Below are 23,976 nucleotides of genomic sequence, written 5' to 3'. Positions count from 1 at the left end.
GAAATTGGGGTGTGTATAAAATTTGCAAGAATGATAAGCAGTTCGACGTATAGCTCGTGAGCAATAAAAGAGGATTTAAAGAGGAAATTGCGCTGGTAAGTGGAAAGCGATTGCTAAACGATTACAAATTATTCCAATCTAGCTGTGGGCTAAAGGATTAGATTTGATGATGATAATGAATCAATTAGATTTTGACAAGAGTACTCTAGTCGGTAGTGTTCGACTAGCTAATACCCTATAGCCAGCGACGAAATGAACTTCATTTCATGGATATATTCACAAAAAGACACCTTTACCAAAAATTGTATTTTTAACTATCGCTCTACTATGCGATTCTCATGAATTCAGTTAGGCGTTTTGATGCTTTATCTAAAAGTATGCGTGTGTGTGGGTATTGTTAGCAGCCTTCTAAGCTTTTATTCTCGGGTTGTTTGAATCTATGTATGTATGTCTGTATGTATGTATGTAGCTATGGTTGGCTGTCTGAATTTATGTAGGTGTGTGTGTATGTATAAATATCGCCCTTTTACGCAATTCTCATTAATTCATGTGTTATTCCGGTTTTAGCGTTTTAATAAATCAATCTGTGTTAATTTTCTCATATATTAGTCTCATATATAATGAATAATAATAATCTTCTTTTCTGTTCTACTAATATGTGAATTTTTTTTATAATTAACATTTAGGCTTGAGTTATCTCCTAGTAAAAAATAAGTGATAAAATAATAAAATTCAAATTATTCGAGATCGAAATACTTTTTCGAATTTTACTAAGTTTATTTTCCAATTGGCAAAAGCTGGAATCTGCGAAAACTGTGATCTAATTAATGGTCAATGGACGTATTTATATTTTTCTTCATTTCAACTCCCAAGAGAAATTTAATATGCTTTAGCTGAATCTTTTGTAGTCTTATCCGAACTACTTAGGCGCTGCAGAACCTTACCAGCCGATGTGTGTCCATTTGTTTCTGTATCTGTATCTGTAACTGCACGTATACCCATTCATTCTGAGAGCTGTGGTCGCGTCTTCCTGCGCTGCACAAATAAAGTTGCCTCATTAGGCGCAGCGTAAACAAATTCGTTGCCATTGAATACCATCAGCCAGGCAGCGAACCAATGAACCAGCCAGCCAGTCAGTCAACCACACAACCACACAACCACTCAACCACTTTGGATAGTGGAAGAAAATGTGTAGCAATGCACGGCAGTTGTTTGCTCAGATACATTTTGCTGCCGTTGTCGTTTTTGTTGTTGTTGTTGTTGTTGTGTTGTTGCGACAAAGTTTTTTAACCTTTCGTCGTAGCACACGGGGCACACTTCCTTATAGCGCCAGGTCTGAGTTCGAACCCGAGCTCGAGCTCTCCAGTCTCGGGTATCGGGTACGGTAAACGTGTGTGTGCTGCAGATAAGGCCACCTTTTGGCTGCTTGAAAATCGCATTTTGATTTGTATTCCGTATTTGATCAGAGACGCACAACCTGAGAGAGAGTGAGTGAGAGGGCGAGCGACGAGAGTTGCTCGAGTCACATATTCTTTCATATTTGTACTGCATTTTGTAATTATTTGTTTTGTAAATTCAATTGCCAGATAATGATGACGCTGCCGTTGCTGCTGTTATCGTATCCTGGCTATCCCTATCCCTTTGCCTGGGCCTCTGTCTCGTTGTCTGTGTGTTCAGATATCAATATTTTATTTTCGGTTAGGCTTTGTTTGTCTTTCAGACTGTGCTCATAATTTATTATCTGTTTTTCTTTCTTCTTTATTTTATTTTATTTCATTTTTTTGAGCGCACTTATCGTGCCAGTTCTGGTCATCCTCTCACTCGTCTTTGACGTCTATTATGATGGATTAATTTTCAATTATTAAAAACCGTTGCCCAACCGCTTATCGAGAGCCTGAAGCGGTAGGTGGCACTGGTCTAGCCACCAGCCCCACCCCATCCCACTTCAGCCCAGTCCACCTCAGCCCATTCTTATCGACTCCTTTGCCATCGCCAATAATCAATTTTCAATTAATTCAAAGCGCATATCAGCCCGAGTGGGCATGCGTCCGCCAGACTCTTGACGCTTGACGCTTGACGCTCTCAAGACCCCAATCCCACACACCCATTTTCAGGGCGCATAATCAGAGCAGCGATAGCGTTAGTTGGTCTATAGAAGCGGAGGTATAGAAAATTATAGAAATTTGTTTAAAGCCGTTTAAATTGCACTTTAAGCGTCGTAGTGTCACTCGAGCCGTAATCTAATCGCGTCTGCGATTTTATTTATATAATCAACGTGTTTTCATAATTAAAAAATATTAAAATTGTTTATTATACATACCGAAATCGGGCAGCTCGGCCGCGATAACACACCTGAATCTGAACGACTAGAACGGAGTTCCATTTTGGGGCCCCGGGGCATGTTTTATGGCCACCCTTCGGTCAGTTTGATTGGTTTGTGATCGGGCCCGAGTCGCCTCAGCTTTATGGAGGTTGGGCCTTATCGCGCTCTTCTACTTTGTGGCACTCTAATTGAAATTGCATTGAAATTGATTGATTTGCTCATAAATGCGAAATAGAAATATTTCTCAGCTCCATTGTTTGTTAATCGTTTTATTTTGGGTCGGCATTAATATATGTGCGTTATATTTAGTTGTATCGCTTGATTTGTGGATTCTCAAGTGGATTTACAGATGGCAGTTTGGGCGATTGGGGCAACAATTGCCAACGAGTGCAAAGTTTAGCTAACGATTGGCCAAGAGAACTTTTCTGTGCAGGGAACTAATGATTAGGAATTGACAAAAAGATAATATATTGGTGGCATTCGATATAGAGAGATAATCGAGCTGTAATGCTTTGAGATATTTTTTGTTTTTCTCTTCTCCCTTGCTGATCCTCCCCAATTGGGAGGATCATAATTTCTCCTTTTTGCTTTTACAGTCTTTAATCTAACTTGGCGATCTGTAAATAAAATTATGATATATATTTTCCCATTCATTTAAGGCGTTTTCTAACCAAATCTACATGTTAGAATTAGTTTTAAAGAGCTTATAGGCATATTTTTTGTTTATTTCACAGCAATCTTTAAGTTAAAGGAACAATATAAAACATTTGCCATTTTGTGCTGCACTTAGTTTCACGTCTAAAACCCAAACTGAATCTTAGCATCACATAACGTATACGTCACGTAGTCGCCAGGGAATCTCGGCTCTTTCCCACGTTCCTAATTAGCCGGCTGTCATAAGCAATGCGAAAAAAAAAAATAAAACAAAATCATAAATAAATAAATAGAAGTAGATTTTTGGAAAACATTTAGCAAAGTCAACAGCAGCGGGCGCCTCTGCGCGCATTAATCTCCATTAAAAGGGAATTTCAATGAATTTACATTTGGGCACAATGTGGGACAAAGTGGCGCCAGTGGCAACCACTCGCTGGCTTTTAAGTTCGACACTCAAATTGTCCACACTAAGCGGGTAGACAATGACTGTGAAGCTACCGCACTTACGCGCCGGTCTGTACTTATATTTGCAATAATTCGTAGGTAAATAAATGCCAAAAATGCTTAGAGAAAATGATTTTATGCTCGACTCCGACTCCGGCTCCGGCTCCGACTCCGAGTCCGCCCCGCCCAAAGGCAGACGGCAACCACGAAGGCGACACCGCAGCGCAAACATTTTAGTCGCCCCAAACGCTAATGGGTAAACAGCTGCGGATGCGGTGAAGATCCAAAAGCTGAAGCTTTAGTTGAAGTTGGGCGCGTTTTAAATCGCGTCATGCTTTTGGAAAACTACCGCACGGAAATGGCCACTCGAGCCGAGCAAATCTAGTGATTAGCGTACGATTTCATGTAGATTGGTTTTCCCAAGATAAGCCGCCGATCCGCCAGTTATAGTAAAAATATTTGATTTATCAATTTGCCACAGCTGCCTATCAAGATGGTATTAAGCTCTAATCATAGACGTTGATTTACCAGGCGACTGCCATCGTTGGGCCTACCAAATCCAAATGCCTCGTTATAAATAACATGTTACGAGTGCGAGCCAACCAAAAGTCGTATATAACCGTATATAGCATGTATTATTAACAACAATTGCATTTATCAACAACAGCAACAACAACAACAACAACCACTTGGAAATCACCTTACATTTTCTGTTCTTTTGATTTTCATTTGTGTGCTCCGATAGCTCGGAACACTCCGCCCTTCCAAATCTATATGCTCGGTTCTAGAGACTATGACAAATCTGTTTACTCCACCTTCTTGAATTTCAGTTTCCAATTAACTTTAGTATTTCTATAACACATTGATAGCTAAGCGATTTCTTAAAAAAAGCGCGTATCGCTTGTAAAGTGATTCAATTATAATGAAATGATATTTTGTTTCCTTATAGACATTGTGTCACCGACATTGATTAGCCAGCTATAACAAAATGATGATTGATATTGATAGCTCTACATACATTACTAAGGGCACGGCTTGACGTCAAGCAAAGTCCAGAGCTCTAGCCTCTTCCGGTTATTCATGTTTATTTTTTTACGATTCTGAATGCGAAAACTCAGCCAGGAAGTGAGCGCACTAAAAAACCAATGTGTTCTATGGGTCAGTGTTAAATTATAATTGTGACCAAACGATTCGATTATAGACAAAAAAAAGATATGCTTATAAAGAAAAAAACCTCTATAGCAGGAGTCACTTTTTTGCACGTTTCTTTAGAATAGGAAGTACAGTATTTGATATTTAAATAAAGAAATTTAAGCGATTTTTTATATACATATATCTTGATTCAATCAATTTTAGTTTATCTGGCTCAAGGTTTTTAATTTTTAATTTGTATTTTCTGATATGTTTCATATATATATATGATTAAATTAATCTATTTTTATGAAAAAATGTGTTTTATATACATCTAGTATTAAAATCTATGCTATATAAATTTATCTTAATTTAATTAATTTTATAACAAAATGTTTATTTTTATATACATCAGGTTTTCATATAAATCCCAGCAATTAATATAGAGTCTTGACTTTTGGCTCATTGCAACTATACGTTGTTGCTTTCAGAATGATTCTAATCATTTTCGTCTTCAATGAAAAAGCAATTAATTTTGGAAATTTTAAGTACTTTCAATATTTTATCTTTTTCTTATATTCTTATATTTCTTTATTTTATTTTGGTCCTTTATGCATCTAATTAAGGTGGAATAGGTATGGCCTGATTTGTAATGATTTTAGAGAAAAGGTTTGCTTAGCTGGGGTGTCCACCTGATAGACGTGTCCGTTAGGAGAGTTTTCACTGTACATAGGAACAATTTTGGAAACCAAAAATATCTTATGTTGGACTTGTTCTTTGCGTGAATTATCACTTAGTATTTATATAAAGTAAGAGGCTTTATTTTGGAAACTAGAAGAATATATCTTTTGTTAAAGTATATATACCAAATTGTACCTAGAGAACTTGACTGAGAGTTCAGTTCTCACAGGCTGCACTTGTAGTACTATTTATGTATATGTTGCCACTTCTAGAAATGCATTTCAAACTTTCCTTAAGATCTTTTCATTTCGCCACACTAACCACATATTTAATCAAAAATCATGCTGATGACAAACCACACTTTAAAAGTAAGTAGTATAATACATATGTTACCCCCCCTTCGGCAATGAGTCACAGCAATCGGGCATATCACAATTCGGTCAATGGCTTGCGTCAATGAGTTGCTCATTAATGAGCATTATCGACCATTGGGTCGTCACCGTTGCGAAAAGCGAAATTTTAAAAAGTCAGAAAATCCATCAAGAGCTGTTTGCAGTGTATTGACTCAAAACGGTAGCCGCTCAACAGTGGCTAATGGCCATAATTAAACGTGGCTTATTTGCACAGCCCAAGTGGACGAACACAGTGAAGGGAAACTCATCAATGCAAACTTGGCCAACCCAATGGCAAAGGAGGCCGACTCAAAGCTTCTCTGCTTTTTCGGCTACCCAACAGCTTGTTGCGCCCATTTTGATACTCATTACCCAAGTGCAAGGGGTATATTTGTGCAATGCCCGGCTTGGCCGCGACTTGATAACCATTTTGATTCCAAAGTAAAAGGGGTATCTGAACGCGACTTCATACCTTGAACATTTTTATAGGCGTATATATTCGCGTCCGATAAGGTGTTTAGAATATATCGGCCAATCGAGGCGCGGAAAATCTTGAAAAGTAATTTCGATATAAGTATCATCAAATTTTGTAAAAGGCTTTTCAATCTAGGCTTGATGAACTGCAAGACTTTAGGTTCGATTCATGCATCAAAAGCATTAATTTATAAGTGTTTTTTTAATGGTTTGAACCAGCTAACTGTTAAAACTGGTTCGAAATTTCTTTTTTCGTGTATGTATTTCTTATAATTATTTAACTCTCAATTGTCTTTTGTACCGAAAATATTGGCATCCGTAAACAAAGTACAGGTTGGATTTGAACTCTACAAAAAATTGCATCTATCTAATAAGTTAACATAGAGGCAATTTTTAGGACCTAGATTATTTATGCATTGAAGCTGAATCTAACTCAAAAAGTTGTTAATGTTAACTAAACCATTTTTAAATTTCTGTTTTCTTCTTTTGGATAACTGGGCTTAAGATTCTTGGACCTTGCCACTGTACAGCTTTTGCAAAAGTCGATCCCAGAACTAGGCTACTCGATATACCTTAAACTGAGACTGTGAGCGAGTATTAGGCAGTCGGTTGCACCCGACTAACTTGTTTAAGCCTTTTGCAATGCGCGCTAAATTAAGTTGTCTTAGTTTCTTTTTTATGCACTTGCACAAGGCAACGCGACATTGTCTTAATTTACAACTAATTGTCATATGACCGACTATCGATGGCCGTAATTTATATATATATATATATGAAATCGAAATCTCAGGGATTTGTTTTGCCATGTGCAGTCGGCAGAGCCCCGTCTAATTGCTAGCTAACTGTACTTAAATATCTTTATAATTGACGCCAGTGGGTGTCATAAAATGCATCGCGGCGTAATACCAGGAGTAAGTACACCCAGTCCATGGGTTGGTTGTTGTTTGAGCAAGCTTACGAGAAGGGCACCCCTACACCCCCCCCCCTCCCCCCAAGTCAGCCAAACACCACCCGCAATAAAAAGCATTTATGTTATTTGTCAAGTTTATCGCAGCGTGGGTAACTCTTTATGTGCCTCACTATGGCCAGCCACTGTGCCTAATTAAACCCAATGGAGCTGGTGGTGTTGGCGGTGTTGTTGGCTTCTTTATCGACTTGTAACGATCGTTGAATGTTGCGTTTATGGTTTTTTATTTTCTTTGTCGAATACCAGTAGCCCTCGGCTGCACGCTCGTATCATATATATTTCAGATTGGCTGTTTATTTATTTGATTTGTAGATTTCGTTTTAGTTGCCTTCAATTTATGAGCCCGGACTGCATTTGTGGTTTACGATTCTGCATTTGCAGCGGGGTTCAAGGGGTATGTGATTGTGATTGCAATGGATGCACGGTAAACAACATAGTCAAAAGCACAAAACGGCAAACACAAACATCCGATAAAGATGCCTCCAAATGGGCCCTGGACTGGCTGGCAGTCGGATCGCGTCGACAAACAGAAGCCAAACGAGCTTGTCTCGAGGCACTAGAGTTGACCTGGGGGCCGGAAACAGTCAGGTGTACGTCGTCGTCGTCGTCGGCTTCGACGGGCTCTAATCAAAGCCAAGTGCCAGGCTGCTTGAGCTGCAAGTGTAGGGCCTGTGACGTTGATCAAAAGCTGCCGAACGATCCGTTCCAAACGTTTCTCGTTCTTTGGGTCAAACAAACGTTTTTAGTTGCCTTAATCCAAAGTGGCTACTGAGTTGCCTAGTTGCAGCCGCACACTCATTCTGCATGGGCAAACACTTCTTGTGGCATTTGGTCAACAACACTTTGCTGTTCCGACAGCGCTACTGATCGCTCTCCCTCTCTCACTCTGACTCTCGCTCTCCCTCTGATCTCATGATTTGAGGCATCAAACTTGCGCAGCTCGCATTGCTGTCAATCTCCTGTGGCAAATAAACTCGAGTGGCTCATATGCAAATAATCAAATATTTGCTCTTCGCTTATTAAGTGAGTAACTGCGGTCAGCGACTGAGGTACAGCAGCAACAGCAGCAGCCGCAGCATCACATCAACGTTCTTTCGCATCGCTCACGCACTCACCTTTGACTGACTCATACACGCCTGTGCATTGCAAATTGTTTGTTTTGGCTGTTTAATCGCTTTAATGGCTAGGCAATTAACATTTTTGTTCCCAAGTGGCAGCGACAAAATTACAAAACTACCTAGCTTACAAGTGTAAAATGTTGCATTGCTACGTTTGCTAACCGCTTTGCAGCGCCCTCTATAGTTCATATTGTGTTAGCCGATATATTGCGCTACCCAAGCCGATAATCGATAATTGAAAGCAAACGATTTTCTTATAAAACACCATTTAATTCGTTTAAAGCATTTCATGGAAATGTGGACTAATTTCAATATGTCACTATAATGCAGCTAACTGCACCCATTTACATTACAATAAATACAAAAGTACGATAAATTTTAAAACTGCACTGGCGCCTTTTCGGCTGGCCGCTGTGCACAGAGCTAACATTTATAAAATGTTATTTAAACAGTAACTACTCTTGTTGCCACATGCTTAGCCGCCTTTGGGGCCAGTGCGCTTAAAAACTAAACAAGTGTAGGTGAAACACACGGCGATCAGTCCAGTTAGCAACAACAACAAACCGTTTACATTGTTGTTGTTTCGTTCGGTCCAAACTGCTGCCGTGGCCAATTTGTTGTTCATCTATTCCTTTGATGCCATATGACCAACCAGATTGCTTGTGATTTTCTCAATCTTCTTTAGATCGGGCATGTTTTCCGCCTTATACTGCACACACTGCAAGTAAATTCGTACGTACATCAGGGCATTTAAATTATTGTTCAGCAAAATTTAATACCTTCACGTTGTCCGTCATTTTGAGCAATATGTGTCCCTTAGTGTGCACGTATTTCATGGTGTAGCGGCAGTTTTGAGGATTCGCCATGTACATGTTTTCGGCAGCGATTTCGAAGTCTTCCCAGTTCTTAACAAAAACCATGTTGGATTTTATTTGTTAAATGCAAAAATGAAACAAAACAGCTGCGACAGCGAAATCCAGCAACAACACAAACGTCAAATGACAGCGTGTCATGAGCGAAATCGATATATCGATATATACTTGCGTGCGATAGTTTACGATAGCTGCGATACATGGTTACTTTGACGCTTTTTAGACGTTTACCAACACTGCAGTCATTTCTCACCAATCACGAAAATCGGTCGCTCGCCTGCTGTTCCCTCAATTTTTATTGTAAAAATGCGCTGAAAATAACGTGTTTTATTGTTAAAAGTGCTTTAAATTATACTCCAGCTATGTGGTTATGCCCTAGCTATAAAATACAAATGCTATGAGCAGTGGTAACGTGCGAAAAAAGCTCGCGAAAAAATGAAAAGTAGTCAAATATACGTCGCAAATGGAGGGGGCAAGAGGATGATGGCCAAACATAGCCACAGCGAAAAACGCAAATAAGTGACACGCAGAACAACCAGAAAATGCAATTATATTAAAAATAATCGAGCTATATAATATACACCAAAAAGAAAACTCATTAACACTACGAGAACAAATAGCCAAACGACTGCACCTGTATTCGCGTATATGTTGTGTATGTAAGTGTGTGTGCATGTGTGGGTGCAGCACACACAGTAGCTGGACAGTGTTTTGTTGTTGTTTGGGGTTGAAAGCTGCATAACGCGTGACGTGTGACAGTGTGTACCCAACCCCACACACACACACATACACACAGCCACCCACACTTGAATGCGTAATTAAGGAACAGGCACAACATAGAGACCCAAAGCAAAGACAACAACAATCATGATGGACAACGATGACACAATGCTCAATAACTGTGGACCACAGTCGGGCGCTGAAACGGTCTACGGCACCGAGGACAACAATATGGTCATGTCCGAGAAGGTATGCATGCGGCTTATCAACTGATTCATGCGGGCAATGCTTATGTGATAAGACTTTTCATATCTTTTAACAAGTAAAGTGCGCTGCTCATAATTGTACCCAGACACAAGATAATGTGCCATGCCTCACAGGAAGTGCCACTATCTCAGTTACATATGTCTGCCAACTATTTAACTTTGCCATTATCTCTCGCTTCCGCTCTCTCTCTCTCTCTCTCTCTCTCTCTTTCTTTGGCTTGTTTATTATGCATCAGCTGACCCCAGCGCGAGTCATTGACATTCACAAGTGCCAAAAGGCTGGCCGAAAAAGGAGTTTAAAGAGTGAGCGGAAAAGAGAGAGGTAGATGTGGCAGAGAATAGAAATCAATAAAACGCCCGTTTGCCTAATTTAATGTTGCCTCACGCAATTCGCTTAGCAGTTTATTTTTATGTACATTCGCCTCTTTCGTTTCATTCCCCAACCCCCCTTTGATTATATACTCAGTACTCATTGCAAAAATGGAAAAGGGTATAATGTTTTTGTATGGATCCGCGTGACCCAAAATAGTATATTTTTATTCTGAAGCATAATCTACAGCCCAGCTGGCCTTATCATACCCGCAGATATGTCCGTCCGTCCAATAACTAGGGAAAATATTATTCAACTCCAAGTCACTGCTTATCGGTTTTTCAGGCTAGGTGGGTTTAGGGTATCACCTAGTCGGACACTCTGCTAGAGCATGCCCACTTGTTCTATTTTGTCTGGCAATCAAAGAGCCGTCATTGATTTTTGCACTTAATCAGCTTCGCAAGGGATTTAATCGGATTGCCCTCCATGCAAATGCGCTGGGCATGAGCTCATCATAGAGCTGTCACTTACAAATCCCCTTAGACAGACACATGCTTCACTTGCCGCTTGAGTTACCTGTTAACTGCGTCAAACCAACTCAATTTAACTCATTCAAGCGACTCCGTCACAGCTGTGACGCATTTGCTATCCAAATTGGCTGTTGCTGCTGCTGATTGGTTATAAAACTGGTTAAACTTCAAGCAACTGGAGAGCAGAAATAGCTTCTATGCATAAGCCAGCTGGCCTTATAAGCATATCGAGCCCAGCCTTGAATAAAACATTATTTTATTGTTTAAAACCAAACATGATTAAATGGCTTAACCAGAGTTTGAATACAATTCTAATTGATTTTGTAGAAGGTACAACAATTTTGCCATCAGACATATATGACATAAAGTATATATGTACTTTATTTAATTTTTAATCTATATTTCCCTCAGGCTTATGAGTTTTTTCTCCAACCTCGCCATTTATCTGCCAGGGTATTTTGATATTCGGCAATCCGAAATTAATTTTTATTTATTTATTTACATGTAATATAAAATTAAATATTAAATATCATTTCATGCTCACATTTAATATGCACTCGCATTTCTCATAGGGGTATGCACTTTGTGGGTTTCAGTTATTTTTATTTGTCTTATGTGTTAACTTTAATTTGATTTAACTTGAGTTTTTTATATGTGCCCTTTTCTCTTCTTTTTTCTTTCTCTTTCAGAATGAACAGGTTGTCAGCATCGTGAGTTCAAAATTTTTTGGTGCCTTTTTAATTGTTGTCTCACTTTATATGTTAACTAAACGCACGATATTTCAAACTGTTTATTTTGTTTTTTTTATATTTTTCTGTTACGCTTTGCAACTATTTTGAGTTTTATTTGTTTTTTAACTAACCGAATGACATGGGAAGCTTTCAACTTTGACCTTTCCAGCTTTCCCATTGCCTGCTCTTACTTAATCATCTGTCGGGTCATCGCGGGGTCTGGCAACGCTTAACTTGCCTTTCCATTGGGCTTTCATTTGGGAGTTTTTCATTCATAAAACAAAGCAGCCGCAAACCGCAATTACAAAAGGTTTTAATTGAGACATTAAAAGTGCGCCCGTTTTACTATAATTTCTCTCCTTTCTCGCCTTCTCTCTATCTATCTCTATCTCGCACTAACTTTGTCTTGTTGTTGTTGTTTCTGTGGCTTTGCATTTGAAATTGATGCACTTCTCTCTGACTCCTTCACTCTACAGGTGCAGCAGCTGGCTGGCAGCATTTATCAGGAGTTCGAGCGAATGATCAATCGCTACGACGAGGATGTGGTTAAGAACCTAATGCCGCTGCTTGTAAACGTGCTGGAGTGCCTGGATGCCTCCTATCGCATCAATCAAGAGCAGGATGTGGAGGTAGAGTTGCTGCGCGAGGACAATGAACAACTGGTTACTCAGTATGAGCGCGAGAAGAGCGCGCGCAAGCAGTCCGAGCAAAAGGTGAAGCAAGCTTGAAAGTTGTAATTGAAATCAGCAATACATTAAAACGTTTCACTCAATGCAGCTGCTGGAGGCGGAGGACTTGGCTGAACAGGAGAACAAAGAGTTGGCAAGCCGTCTGGAGTCCCTAGAGAGCATAGTGCGCATGCTGGAGCTCAAGCACAAGAACAGCGTGGAGCACGCCAGTCGCCTGGAGGAGCGCGAGGCGGACCTCAAAAAGGTAAAGCAGCCAGCCATAAACCAGTTGTTGACCTTTGCTAACTTTCATCTTGAACTCACACACACACTCCCACACATAGGAATATGCCAGGCTGCACGAACGCTACACAGAACTGTTCAAGAACCATGTGGACTACATGGAACGCACCAAAATGCTGATGGGCTCGACGCACTCACAAATGAGCAATGCCTCCGATCGCATGGAGGTGAGTCGGGCGCGACTTAACCCAGTGGCACGCAGCTCCGGCCCCGTCTCCTATGGCTTTGCCTCGCTGGAGAATTCTGTTATGCTGGACACGGAGACGATTTGCAGCGTAGGCAGCCAGTCGGATGATTCGGGACCGCCATCCCTGCAGAATGAACTAGACAATTTGGCTGGCACCGTGGAACGAAGCGCCGCAACAGATGCGCTGCAGCAACAACATCAGGCCACCTCGCCGCAGAGTCCCGATATGAGTCCCGTTGTGCCAAATGTGCCCGCAAATGGTAGGTGGAGGCGTCTACCATCTGGCTGAACCTTTAGCTAACCTGCAACTCTACTAATTTTCCAACAAATTTTCTACTTTCTTTTGTGTTTGTGTTAACTTCACTAAAAAAAAACAAACAAAACCAAAAACGAACCCGCCAATACATAAAATAAACCCAAACCAATCCCAGTTGGTCGTTCGACCACCAAAAAGGAACAGCGCTCGGACAATAATCTATACCAAGAATTGTCCTTCCAGGACAACGAAGAGAGCGAAGAGAATGAGATTGTTACAGGTAAGCGATAGACCCCTGCTCGGACGCCAATTAGATTTCGAGCACGCGCTTGCCTCAAAGTTTTTTCAATGCAATCTTTTTATTTCTCTTTTGTCTCTCTTTGAATGTTTGCTATGCACAAACACGAACGCACACTCAAATCTGCTGGGACTCCATGGTTACTTGTCCACTTGTCTCACTCTCTTTCTCTCTCTCTCTCTTTGTGTCTCTTCCCGCAATAGGCAGCTGGGTACATCCCGGAGAGTATGCATCCTCAGGTAGGTACCACACACAAGACCAACTCCAAGAACAACAACCACAACAAACTCAACCACCAACACCATATAATTCCTACATATATGGAATCATCTATATAACCTGTAAATACATCAAATATCATACGATAATCGACTGAACAAAAAAAAATATAAGAATATATAGAAAACAGGCGGATACTCTAACGAAACTTGTTTTGTGATATGTGTTGGAATTGATGTGCTCGAGATACTGTTGTCACCATTGCAAAGCCTAATAAAATATCATATTTATTGACCTCTAATGAAATTTTAAATTTCTCTTTTTATACCAAAACCCATTTTACTTATTCCAAAATCCTTGTTCCCAAACAACTACCCAAAAAAAAAAACTCTTTTTGTACAAAAACCAAACACAAAACACCGACACCTACAACAAATAAATATCAAAGCTAACGACAACTATTTTGGTAAGTTTTCAAGTGCGATACGATTTATTCATTCCTAAAGTTTCCATACTATTCTAGTCTCTTTCTATGTAAGTAGTGTCTCTTAGTCTTTAGTCTCTCTTTCTCTGCGCCTTTGATCTTCAGTTAAACTTCACTGTTGGTGTTAGCGGGTGATCTAGCCATGTTTTGGATTAATCATAGTTTCGGGTTTGAGTTACCATTCGTTTTATTTTAACTTTTTTTAAGATTAGTTTTGGTTCGGGTTTTGACTTTGATTTCGAATTACATCAATTCTGCTTATCCCAGTTTACGTTTATCGTTTTTTCACCAATATCATGCATGTCTTTTGATCTGATATACAAAATTCACTTATATTCCACATCCAAACAACAATTCGATTCATATATTACGTAATTTGTTCCATTTTCTTACGTTCCACATAACTTTCTCATGCGTTCCACACCCCAAAAGTCATTTAATAATGTCTTTCATATCAATTTGAACCTTTTGCTTTACTAATAGCATTATAAATAATTTTTCAGGCATGGGCAAAGAGGTGGAGAATCTTATAATGGAGAATAATGAGCTGCTAGCGACCAAGTAAGTGTGACTAATTTCAGTAGACAACAACGAGAATCGACCCACTTATGTCAATCAATCAATCGCCACAGAAATGCACTCAACATTGTCAAGGACGATTTAATTGTCAAAGTAGATGAGCTGACGGGTGAGGTAGAAATTGTGCGCGAAGAGCTGAATGCCATGCAACAGTCGCGTACCAAGCTCAGGCAGCGCATCGGCGAGCTGGAGGATGAACTCAAGAAGACCAAGGAGCAGGTGAAACAGCAAAGTAAGTTGCTATAGATTGCTACCTCAAGATAAGCACAACCAATTAATGTCTTCATTCGCTGTGGCAGGCACCGAGCAGGAGGAGAATGATGTGCCGCTGGCGCAGCGCAAACGCTTTACACGCGTGGAAATGGCCATGGTGCTAATGGAGCGCAATCAGTACAAGGAGCGGCTTATGGAACTGCAGGAGGCGGTGCGCCTAACGGAAATATTGCGCGCCTCGCGCACTGTGGACAACTTGGACAAGAAGTCGAAGCAAGGCATTTGGCAATACTTTAGTAATCTTTTTACGTGAGTATTCCACGTAGAGTGTAGAGTACACACTGGCCAGGGTATCCTATTGAATGTTTTCTACTCACCGAACAGCCACTCCAATCGTTCGTCGGAGCGCGGCGCCGACGGACTTGGAGGGGGGCCGATGTTTCGTCACACAGGCGGAGGAAGCCCTGCCCACAGTCATGGATCACCTAGCCGTGGAGGAAGCGACAATCGCCTTGCCATAGCCGGTTCACAGCCACCGCCGCATCCGGCCAGCGCCGGGCTTGCGAATGCACTTATCATGGCCAAGGATTATTCGGAAGAGGGCAGCTCAGAGCGCATCAATGCCAGGCGGCGTGAACAATATCGCCAGCTGCGCGCCCATGTGCAAAAGGAGGACGGACGACTGCATGCCTACGGCTGGAGCTTGCCCATAAACAAGACGAATCAGGATGCCAATCCAAGTCGCCACTCAGGTGGCGTGCCCGTGCCCGTCTATTGTAATCCCCTGGCGGAGGCATCGCCGCACATGAAAGTATTTTGTGCGGCAGGTGTCAATCTGCAGGGTGGCTTCACAAAGGATGGTCAATCGCTGATACCCCCCGATTCACCCTATGCGCCTCGTTCAACGCTCAAAATTGCAGAGATAACTAGCCCGACGGCGGAACACAGCGCCGAGGCGCTGGATCGTCAAATGGCACGTGCCAGCCTAGAGACTCTTGAGCCCGAGACGCAGCTCAGTTCGTTTGTATGGATCTGCACCAGCACACATGCCGCTAGTACGGTCAGTGTGGTGGATGCAAATCAGTCGGCCACGGTGCTGGATGCTTTTCCGATATGCGCATCGCATCTGCTGTGCATTGCCTCCGTGCAGGGCGCCATGGAGAGCGACTATGCGCTGTTGGAGCAATCGGAGGTGGTCAAGGCGGGCGAGATGCTGCAACGACCAGGCGAGGGCACTGAGCTGCTCGGCAAAGTGGAGTTTGTGCGCGTTAAACCCAAATCGGATCAGAACAGCAATAGCAAGCAAAACTCCCTGGAGGAGGAGGTGCCGGCGCCAATAACAGTAGTGGGCGTGGCAGTGGCCAAAGAGGCTACTGAGAAATCCAATGAGCAACTGCCCGCCGTGGATGCAACCGAACCGCTGGCCAATGTAGAAGCTATTAAGATCCGTCAGGCGCTGCCGGGTGCACCGCAGCGACTGCCCAGCAGCTCGGACAACAACAGCCACAATCACGTCAACAACAACAACAGCAGCAACAATGTCCAGTTCAGCATCAAATCACTGAATCCCATACTGGGCACCAAGGAGCGCGAAGAGCCGGCCATGAGCTCAGTGGGACCCACAATGTGGCTAGGTGCCCAGGACGGTTGGCTGTATGTGCACAGCAGTGTGGGGCGCTGGCATGAGTGTCTGCACAAGGTGCTCCTGCCCGATGCGGTGTTGGCGATTGTCCATGTGGAGGCGCGTGTTGTTGTTGCGCTGGCCAATGCTCAGTTAGCCGTGTTTCGCCGCCAAACAGACGGCCAATGGGATCTGAATAGTTATCACCTGGTTACGGTCGGTGATCGCAATCATTCGATACGTTGCCTCTGTGTGGCCGGCGAGCGCATTTGGGCCGCGCATCGCAACAAGATCTTTATTGTTGATCCAATATCGCTAAACATTGTACACTCGCTGGACGCGCATCCGCGCAAGGAGAGCCAAGTGCGCCAAATGGCAGCGACAGGTGCCGGTGTTTGGGTATCCATACGGTAAACACAACTAGCTCAATTCCAGTCAAGCGCAAATAATACAATCTCTGCTTCCATAGCCTGGATTCCACGCTGCGTCTGTACAATACGCATACATTTGAGCACAAACAGGATGTGGACATTGAGCCGTACGTTTCCAAGATGCTGGGCACCGGCAAGCTGGGCTTTAGTTTTGTGCGCATCACAGCGCTGATGGTCTCCTGCAATCGCCTCTGGATCGGCACCAGCAATGGCGTCATCATTTCTGTGCCCCTGGCCGAGATGCAGCAAAAGTCATGTGAGCAGCGATTGCGACTAAACTAAGTTGTCACATTAATTAATACTCGTTTCTTTTGGCCTATCCAGCTGATCCACATGGCCACATGCCATTGTGCTGCATGGCCAATGCTCAACTGTCCTTCCATGGCCATCGCGATGCAGTCAAGTTCTTTGTATCCGTGCCCATGCTCCAGCAGCCGAATGGCACGCTCACCTTCAGCAACAAGCGACCCGATATGTTGGTCATGTGCGGCGGCGAGGGTTATATTGATTTTCGCATAAGTAAGTGGCGCCAGCGGCCGTCCAAGCTCTAGTTAACCAATTGGCAGCCCAAAAATCAGCGAGCGCGCGCTCTCTTTCTGCTTATCTGTCTATATATATATGCAATATATAGTATAATCGTTCCATATTCCTCTGCAGGACATGAAAAATACGATGCTAGTGATAATGCAGCGCATTTGATAGTTTGGAAAGTCGATACGTAAGCCTTGCTTTTGATTTTGATCTTCGGTTTACATTTGTTTATGTATTTTGATTTGCGCTGTTTTTTACATATTTTTGAGTTATTTTTGCTTAGTTTTTTGTTGTATTGTTGCGTATTCTTTTTCGTTGATTTAATCGCATTTTCTTTTCGTTTAACTCTGCCGGCCGTTCAGTACCTTCAATTTGTAGTCGCGCCGCCCGCCCGTAGGCCCAAGCTCAAATTTGGAATGCAGCATTTATCTGAGCCCATGTGTGTGTGTGACCTGATCGAAAAACCGACCCCCTAAGGTTTATGCAAATTTATGTTAAATGTTTTTTTATATTTCTTTCTGTTGATTATCACGTTTTCCCCGTCCACCTGTTTCTGCACTTTGTCACACAGTTCCAAAAAAAAAATCCACCCAGGTCACAAGTGGAAATTGTAATTTGTTCAAACCTGATCTCATTGGTGTTCTTGTGATGTGTCTTTCTCGAGTATCTTATAAAGGAAGCAATTGTATAAAAAATAGCTACGCTGTTGTATATATAAGTTTAAACAAATAATTTAACTCTCTTTTCAAATTCGGTTTTTAACTTTTTAGTTTTTTGGTTGTAGCTGCCTTAACAGTTAATTTTTTTTTAATATGTAGCTAATTGTATTTTATTTAGTTTTGCTTAATATATTTTAAAACTGTATAAACTGATGGCTATTTTACAAACTACCAAACAAAACGCGCACTCTCACTAATTAAAAAGAAAATCTATTACTAATCAAAACTAAATTCTATTCAACTTTTATTAAAACAAAATATAAATAAACAAAAACATTGAGGCGCTGCAAACATAATATTATAATACTCTTAAATGCTTTTGTATAATATAATTATCAAGAACAGCAATTTGCGATACTTTGTAGTTTTGTCGCTGCAGCACTAACTATGTGTATATTATAATCCAACTCTTGCCTAACTTGATATACTAATTCAATTTCCTTCAACTTTTACAGATGACAATGATATGGAGAACAGTATTCAACTGGAACCAAATCAAACGATTGAAAATCGAGGCGATAAGAGTTATTTGATTGTGTGGCATGTTAGTCAACGTTAAAACTATTTTAATTTTTAAGTAATCTATATATATTTATAAAAACAAAGTTATGCATATGTATATGGTATGTATATACGCATATACATATATGGAAATCCGACCTAAGCAGTTACAAGTTTTGCAGGCTAGAAAAACAACTACCTTAATTTAGTTTTTAAATCCCCAACTTATTTACAGTACAATGCGCCCTAGCATTGCCAAGAAAAGAAAATTTAAGCGAGGTATAAAACCGGGTACTAACAGATTTTGTTTAAACAATACAAAAATAATATGCTTCACATAATATATATATAAACATATATATAGAAATTAAAAGAAAAAAACTAATGTTATTTATCAGTGATAGCCCGCTAAATCTTACTATGATATATATATATATTTTAAATTTAAATTTGTACATTTTATGCGCTCTATAGACAGTTATGTTTTATATTTGATATATTTAAAAAAAGAAAAAACCTTAAGCGTACTACAGAGCGCACCGTTTAAACTTTAAAGCAATTTGTGCGTGATTTTTGTCCAAATATTTAGTTGAATTTTATTTTTATTTTAAGTTTAAAATCGAAACACCATACAAAACCAAGCAATTTCTGATTAGTTATTTGTTAAATAATTTTAATTTTAGTTGAACAGATTACGCCTAATTGTTATTAATTTTGTTTAATAATACGTAATAAAAAAAACAACAAGACCAACATTTTAACTTGCTTTCCACCTCATTTCGATTTGTTTCTAGAGGCAACAAGTGATATATAATTTGTATGTTTATCAAGCGCATTCCAAATAGTTATTTACGGGATATACAATTTTACAAGATTTAAACGCAAATTATGGCGAATAACAAGGCGAACTTACGCATTAGCTTTGGCTTGAATCGAGCAACTTATTAATGGATAATTATAACAAACAAACAAGAATATGTACTGTAAATAAAGCCACATTTATATTATAGTAAATTATGTGAAATAAATTATGGATTTCAATTGAATCGCATAGCTGACAATTTACAATTTTTTACGAGCGATTATTCTAAAAGTCTATAGTTATATACATTTAACCAATAGGTCAACAATCAAAATCAGAAAGGCGTGTAAAAAGCAACTAAAGTTAAAATCAAGTTTTTCAAACTTGTCTTTTTGTCTAAAATCTTGGTTTTGTTTTATTTAACTTATAAGCCAGAATTAAGTTTCTTAAAAATTCCATTGAACATCTTCGCGGCATTCCTGTGCATGATCATCCAGTGGCCCGATGCTTTCGTCGTCTATTAAGGAATTGTTTTGCGATTCGCTGCGACATTTCTTGATGTGATCCGAGATGGAGACGTGTCGGCATTGCTTGAAGAATGCGTGCGTCATTAGCTTCTTGGCGCTCCAACGATTCTCCGCATTTCGATTCAGGCAAATTTCCACGAACTGATGAAAATCGTCGGTGAGCACACGTTGACTGAAAATCTCATAGGTTCTTCTTGTCGTTGCATTCTCAAATGGCATTTTACCGTGGTCATCCAGGAGCATGGTGTACGTCGATCTATCTAGCAGGGATGGCACATTTCCGCGTATTTTCTCCGTGTACATGAGTGTGGGCTGGGTTTCCGAATACGGTTGAATGCCGTTGGCCATTTCGCAGGCCGTTATGCCCACGGAGTAGATGTCACACTTCTCGGTAAACCCATGGACATTCTGATCTAGGACTTCCGGGGCAGCCCAGTTTAAATTCTTCTCGTGGGAGATGCCATGGAGAACCGGTTTCTTCTTGCCGTGTTTTATGAAGCTGCGACTCTCATGGAAATTCGATAATACTGCTTTCTGGCTGTCTAGTAATATATGATGGGCTCTGACGGATCCATGGACAAAGTCATTTGTGTGTATGTACATAAGGGCGGAGAGGACATCCTTGAAAATTAATGCTATCAGAGGCTCTGGCAGTCCATTCGCAAAAATGCTTTCGAGTAAAATTTGGCACGTTCCAAAGCACATATACGGATACAGGACATATACATCGCTGTCCACAATAAAACTATGGAGTATCTTATTGATATTTGGATGCTTGAATTGGCGACAACATTGGATCTCGGCAAAGAGTCGCTTTAATTCGGCATCATCTTCCTGTTCCAGCGAAAACTTCTTAATAACTACAACACGATCGTTGACAGTACAATTTGCCTTATAGACCGAACAGAATTTTCCATGTTTAAATGCTTTTGTGAATTGATAATCAGTTAAACTATTGCTACACATTCTTAGTTAAATTTGTAATATTTGGTTGGATGTTCGAATGCTTGAATTTCGAATTTCGAACAGCTGATATTGACAGCTGTTGCTTTGACGGCGTTGCTTTGGCAAATTGGCGGCCTCGGACTTGCACAGTTTGTATTGAGGGGAATTGTCGGCGGCACAGCATTTGTTGCTGTTTATTTATATTTTTAAATGCTGACCGAACGGTAAACATTGCACATGGCCACATTAAGCGAAACATTTCGTGCCCACTGGCTGATCGCGACCTTTGGCCTGGGCCTGTTCGTAGCCGGCTCCAGTGTACTCTACTGGAACGAGGGACGCGCGGTGCACACAATGCTGGCCCTGGACGAGGCATACGCCGACATCTACTCCATGCAGTTCACCGAGGAGGAACAGGACCTGAGCTTTGATAATCGCATTGTGCATCTATCGGGGCCCATCATCTGTGGCGAGCCGCTCACCGAACCGGACTACAACATACAGCTGATGGCGGTCAAGCTCAGGCGGCGCGTCCAAATGTACCAATGGGTGGAAGAGTCGGTCGAGCATAACTTTGGCGAGAGCGTCGGCACCGAGGCCGATTCACGCACCTATTACTATACGCGCGAGTGGCGCGACAAAATCGTGGACTCGCGCAACTTTTACAATCGTCATGGACACACGAATCCGCAGCGCTTTCCCATAGAGAGTGCCGTGCAGGTGGCCGATGCCGTTTACATAGGCAAATACGAGCTGGGCGCCCAGGTGAAGAACAAGTTCAACAACTACCACGAGTTAACCTCGGACATCAGGCCCGACGACAGCGGTATCAAGCTGCATCTGGGCCTTTACTATCACACCGAAGATGTGTTCAATCCCGAAGTTGGCGATCTGCGCATACTCTTCAGCTATGCGGGCATGGAGGGTGAAATGTACAGCGTGGTGGGCAGGCTCCAGGGCAACAAGCTGGAGCCATATGTCACAACACGCGGCGTGCCCGTGCTGCTCGTCTATCCGGGCGAGATCAGTGCCCTGGAAGTGTTCCGCCTGGAGTATCGCGCCCAGGTGCTGCACACTTGGTGGTGGCGCTTTATCGGCTGGCTGCTGATCTTCTTTGGCGTCAACTGCAATACAAAGCTGCTGCGTGTCATATGTAAGTACCCGGCCGGGAAGAGTTTTCTGGAAGAGATGTGCCAAAAACGCAGCAAATCCCTTATCGAACTTTTATATATATACAGTCCAGAACATACAAGCTATATACTACTAGACTATATCTAGGCAACTATGTATAATAATGTTATTCCGTGCTTGCAGTGCTTCGGGTGCCGCTGCTGATTGCTTTGGCGCCGGATTCGCATTATCCGGTGACGGGCAATTTCCTCATCGCCTTCTCGCTGGCGCTGACCATTGCTGCCGTGGCCTGGATCCTGCATCGTCCTGTGATCGGCGCCTGTCTATTTCTGGCCGGCGCCTCGCCCTATGTATGGCTAACACGCAATATTGTGGATTATCAGCGCGTGGATTGAGCCATGCCGCATCCCAGAAAACCAAATCAGGTTCATGTAACTATTTACAAAGATTATTTGTCTAGCTTTTTGTCAGTGCCATGTGTTGTCTGCGTCTTCTGCCAATAAATAACTGAATAACACCTATTGCTAACATATTCCTAATCTTAGAACTCTCTAATGCCCGGATTCGTCGGCTCGTTGAGCGGAGTGGCGGCGCCGGCGCTGGGCTTTGGTGTCGACTCGGAGGAGGTGTGCACGCTGGGGCTCTGCGACTTGTCCTGCTCCTCGTGACAGGCCGCCGGCTCCTCGAAGCGGACATAGGGCTCAAAGCTGTTGTTGATCTGCACGGAACCGCGATGCAAGTTATTGGACTCCGCCTCAAAGAGTATCTCGTTGATGAATCGCTCGGCGAGCAGACGCTGCTCGCGCGGCAAACGCTTCAGCTTATGCGTCCAGGTGCGCGCAATTGACTCCTCCTCCGGATAGGTACCAGCCAGATATTCGCAGGCAATGTTCAGCAGCTCGTCCGTGTTATGCGTGCTGACTGTCGTCGTCGTAGTCGAAGCGTTGTTCGAGCTGCTGCTGCAGGGCGGCGTCTGTCGCGCCCTCTTTGCGGGCGTGTAGTCGCCCTGTGAGTGGGGCGGCTGGTGCATCAGGCCCGAGGCTGGCGGCGGCGGCGGCGGTGGCAGTGGATCCACCTTTTGCACATGCCCAAACGATTTGTGAAACATTTCCGTGATGTTCGGCGTCTGTCCAGCCCCACCTCGATATGGATAATGTAAGACGGACGCGCTGCTGCTGTTAGCATGCTGTTCCATGAAGGCCGCCGTCGAGCTGGAGTTCTCGTTAAACGAGAAAGACGGCTCGTTCTTGAATGTCGGATTGACGGCCAGAAACTTTTCCGTATTGCGTAAAAAGTCGAGCTCCTGAAATGTCCAGCAACGCGGCGTATGGAGGCTGCCGGTGCGCATGGCGCTCTCCACAACCTTCAGCTCCTTGCGGTAGTTAGTGCGCAGTGTGTTGATCTTCTTCTTGACGTCCTCGACGGTCGCGTCCCGCTTCAGGTAATGATAGATGGGCACCAGGCGCTGATAGGCCTCGGCGCGTTTCTCTCGATTCGTGTAGTCCCGCAGAGAAGTGTCCCAGAGGACGGGCATATCGCGATATGTTTGTATAAAGGCACGCAAGTAGTGGCGATTTTCCTCGGCCCCCGACATTATTTTGATGCTGTGCGTCGGCGGCGGCGGTTGGTGGAGCATTTTTCGAAACCACTTTCAAAAATGCCCTATAATTGGGCGGTAAAAATCGAAAGTTCTCGTTTTCTTGACGAGCAAGTGAAAAAATGACAAAATTATGTATGGACCTATTGACGAAATGTCAGTGAGCTATTGTTGTTGTAGCTGCGCTGGTGGTGGGTTGTTTGACAGATTGCTGGGCATATTGCTACATTGACGTAACTGCGCTTGTGTGTGTGACGTCACAGCAACAAGTGTTGTCCGCTGTTATTTTCGTTTTTTTTTTTGCGTGTGGCAGCACTGATGCAGTAATCGAATGAAAGTGTTGTCAACAAA

General features: G+C 42.3%; 5 protein-coding genes across 18 annotated transcripts; 2 read left to right on the top strand and 3 right to left on the bottom strand.

Annotated features, from left to right (window-relative positions):
- Window positions 1-8,445: 8,445 nt before the first annotated feature.
- On the bottom strand, window positions 8,446-9,104 carry LOC115770535 (signal recognition particle 9 kDa protein). Its single transcript, XM_030715842.1, has 2 exons — window positions 8,964-9,104; window positions 8,446-8,902 (listed from the first exon to the last, which is right to left on the bottom strand). Exons 1-2 carry the CDS (start codon window positions 9,102-9,104, stop codon window positions 8,810-8,812), a joined length of 234 nt encoding a protein of 77 aa, XP_030571702.1. The 3' UTR covers window positions 8,446-8,809.
- A 212-nt stretch (window positions 9,105-9,316) lies between these two features.
- LOC115770403 (JNK-interacting protein 3) lies at window positions 9,317-19,497 on the top strand. 14 transcript variants are annotated; one of them, XR_004018850.1, is made up of 17 exons: window positions 9,317-10,025; window positions 11,572-11,592; window positions 12,090-12,326; window positions 12,391-12,546; window positions 12,626-13,031; window positions 13,203-13,307; window positions 13,529-13,564; window positions 13,993-14,010; window positions 14,532-14,589; window positions 14,661-14,839; window positions 14,907-15,129; window positions 15,205-16,851; window positions 16,911-17,128; window positions 17,197-17,391; window positions 17,530-17,590; window positions 17,766-17,880; window positions 18,578-18,655. XR_004018850.1 is itself a non-coding variant. In XM_030715717.1 (16 exons), exons 1-16 carry the CDS (start codon window positions 9,924-9,926, stop codon window positions 18,579-18,581), a joined length of 3,666 nt encoding a protein of 1,221 aa, XP_030571577.1. In that variant the 5' UTR covers window positions 9,317-9,923; the 3' UTR covers window positions 18,582-18,656. The 14 variants fall into 14 exon arrangements, 11 of the variants coding, with proteins under 11 accessions (XP_030571577.1, XP_030571525.1, XP_030571534.1 ...); XR_004018851.1 differs by lacking the exon at window positions 11,572-11,592; XM_030715717.1 differs by lacking the exon at window positions 17,766-17,880 and having other exon boundaries at window positions 18,578-18,656.
- Window positions 19,498-19,852: 355 nt separating this feature from the next.
- Window positions 19,853-20,980, bottom strand: LOC115770510 (putative serine/threonine-protein kinase STE20-like). Its single transcript, XM_030715813.1, has one exon. The coding sequence runs from the start codon at window positions 20,916-20,918 to the stop codon at window positions 19,872-19,874; it is 1,047 nt and encodes a 348-aa protein (XP_030571673.1). The 5' UTR covers window positions 20,919-20,980; the 3' UTR covers window positions 19,853-19,871.
- A 72-nt stretch (window positions 20,981-21,052) lies between these two features.
- Window positions 21,053-22,549, top strand: LOC115770495 (transmembrane protein 43 homolog). The gene is made up of 2 exons (XM_030715790.1): window positions 21,053-22,050; window positions 22,212-22,549. The coding sequence occupies exons 1-2, from the start codon at window positions 21,135-21,137 to the stop codon at window positions 22,421-22,423; spliced, it is 1,128 nt and encodes a 375-aa protein (XP_030571650.1). The 5' UTR covers window positions 21,053-21,134; the 3' UTR covers window positions 22,424-22,549.
- LOC115770503 lies at window positions 22,550-23,955 on the bottom strand. The gene has a single exon (XM_030715801.1). It carries the CDS (start codon window positions 23,662-23,664, stop codon window positions 22,570-22,572), a length of 1,095 nt encoding a protein of 364 aa, XP_030571661.1. The 5' UTR covers window positions 23,665-23,955; the 3' UTR covers window positions 22,550-22,569.
- Between the last annotated feature and the right edge of the window lie 21 nt (window positions 23,956-23,976).

The sequence above is a fragment of the Drosophila novamexicana genome, unplaced genomic scaffold (assembly GCF_003285875.2).
Source record: "Drosophila novamexicana strain 15010-1031.04,08,12 unplaced genomic scaffold, DnovRS2.1 tig00000009-arrow-pilon, whole genome shotgun sequence".
Classification (NCBI taxonomy): domain Eukaryota; kingdom Metazoa; phylum Arthropoda; class Insecta; order Diptera; family Drosophilidae; genus Drosophila; species Drosophila novamexicana.
The sequence above is the reverse complement of the archived record's forward strand: the minus strand, read 5'-3'. Positions and strand labels throughout refer to the sequence as shown.

Excerpts from the sequence above, each read along its gene's own strand:
- LOC115770510 (XM_030715813.1), bottom strand. The coding sequence starts at position 20,918 with ATGTGTAGCAATAGTTTAACTGATTATCAATTCACAAAAGCATTTAAA.
- LOC115770495 (XM_030715790.1), top strand. The coding sequence starts at position 21,135 with ATGGCCACATTAAGCGAAACATTTCGTGCCCACTGGCTGATCGCGACC. Across the intron at positions 22,051-22,211 it reads AAAGCTGCTGCGTGTCATAT|TGCTTCGGGTGCCGCTGCTG; the intron begins GTAAGTACCCGG and ends CCGTGCTTGCAG.
- LOC115770503 (XM_030715801.1), bottom strand. The coding sequence starts at position 23,664 with ATGCTCCACCAACCGCCGCCGCCGACGCACAGCATCAAAATAATGTCG.
- LOC115770403 (XM_030715665.1), top strand. The coding sequence starts at position 9,924 with ATGATGGACAACGATGACACAATGCTCAATAACTGTGGACCACAGTCG. Across the intron at positions 12,327-12,390 it reads GCAAGCAGTCCGAGCAAAAG|CTGCTGGAGGCGGAGGACTT; the intron begins GTGAAGCAAGCT and ends CACTCAATGCAG. Across the intron at positions 13,565-14,531 it reads CGGAGAGTATGCATCCTCAG|GCATGGGCAAAGAGGTGGAG; the intron begins GTAGGTACCACA and ends ATAATTTTTCAG.
- LOC115770535 (XM_030715842.1), bottom strand. The coding sequence starts at position 9,104 with ATGGTTTTTGTTAAGAACTGGGAAGACTTCGAAATCGCTGCCGAAAAC. Across the intron at positions 8,903-8,963 it reads AAATGACGGACAACGTGAAG|TGTGTGCAGTATAAGGCGGA; the intron begins GTATTAAATTTT and ends ATTTACTTGCAG.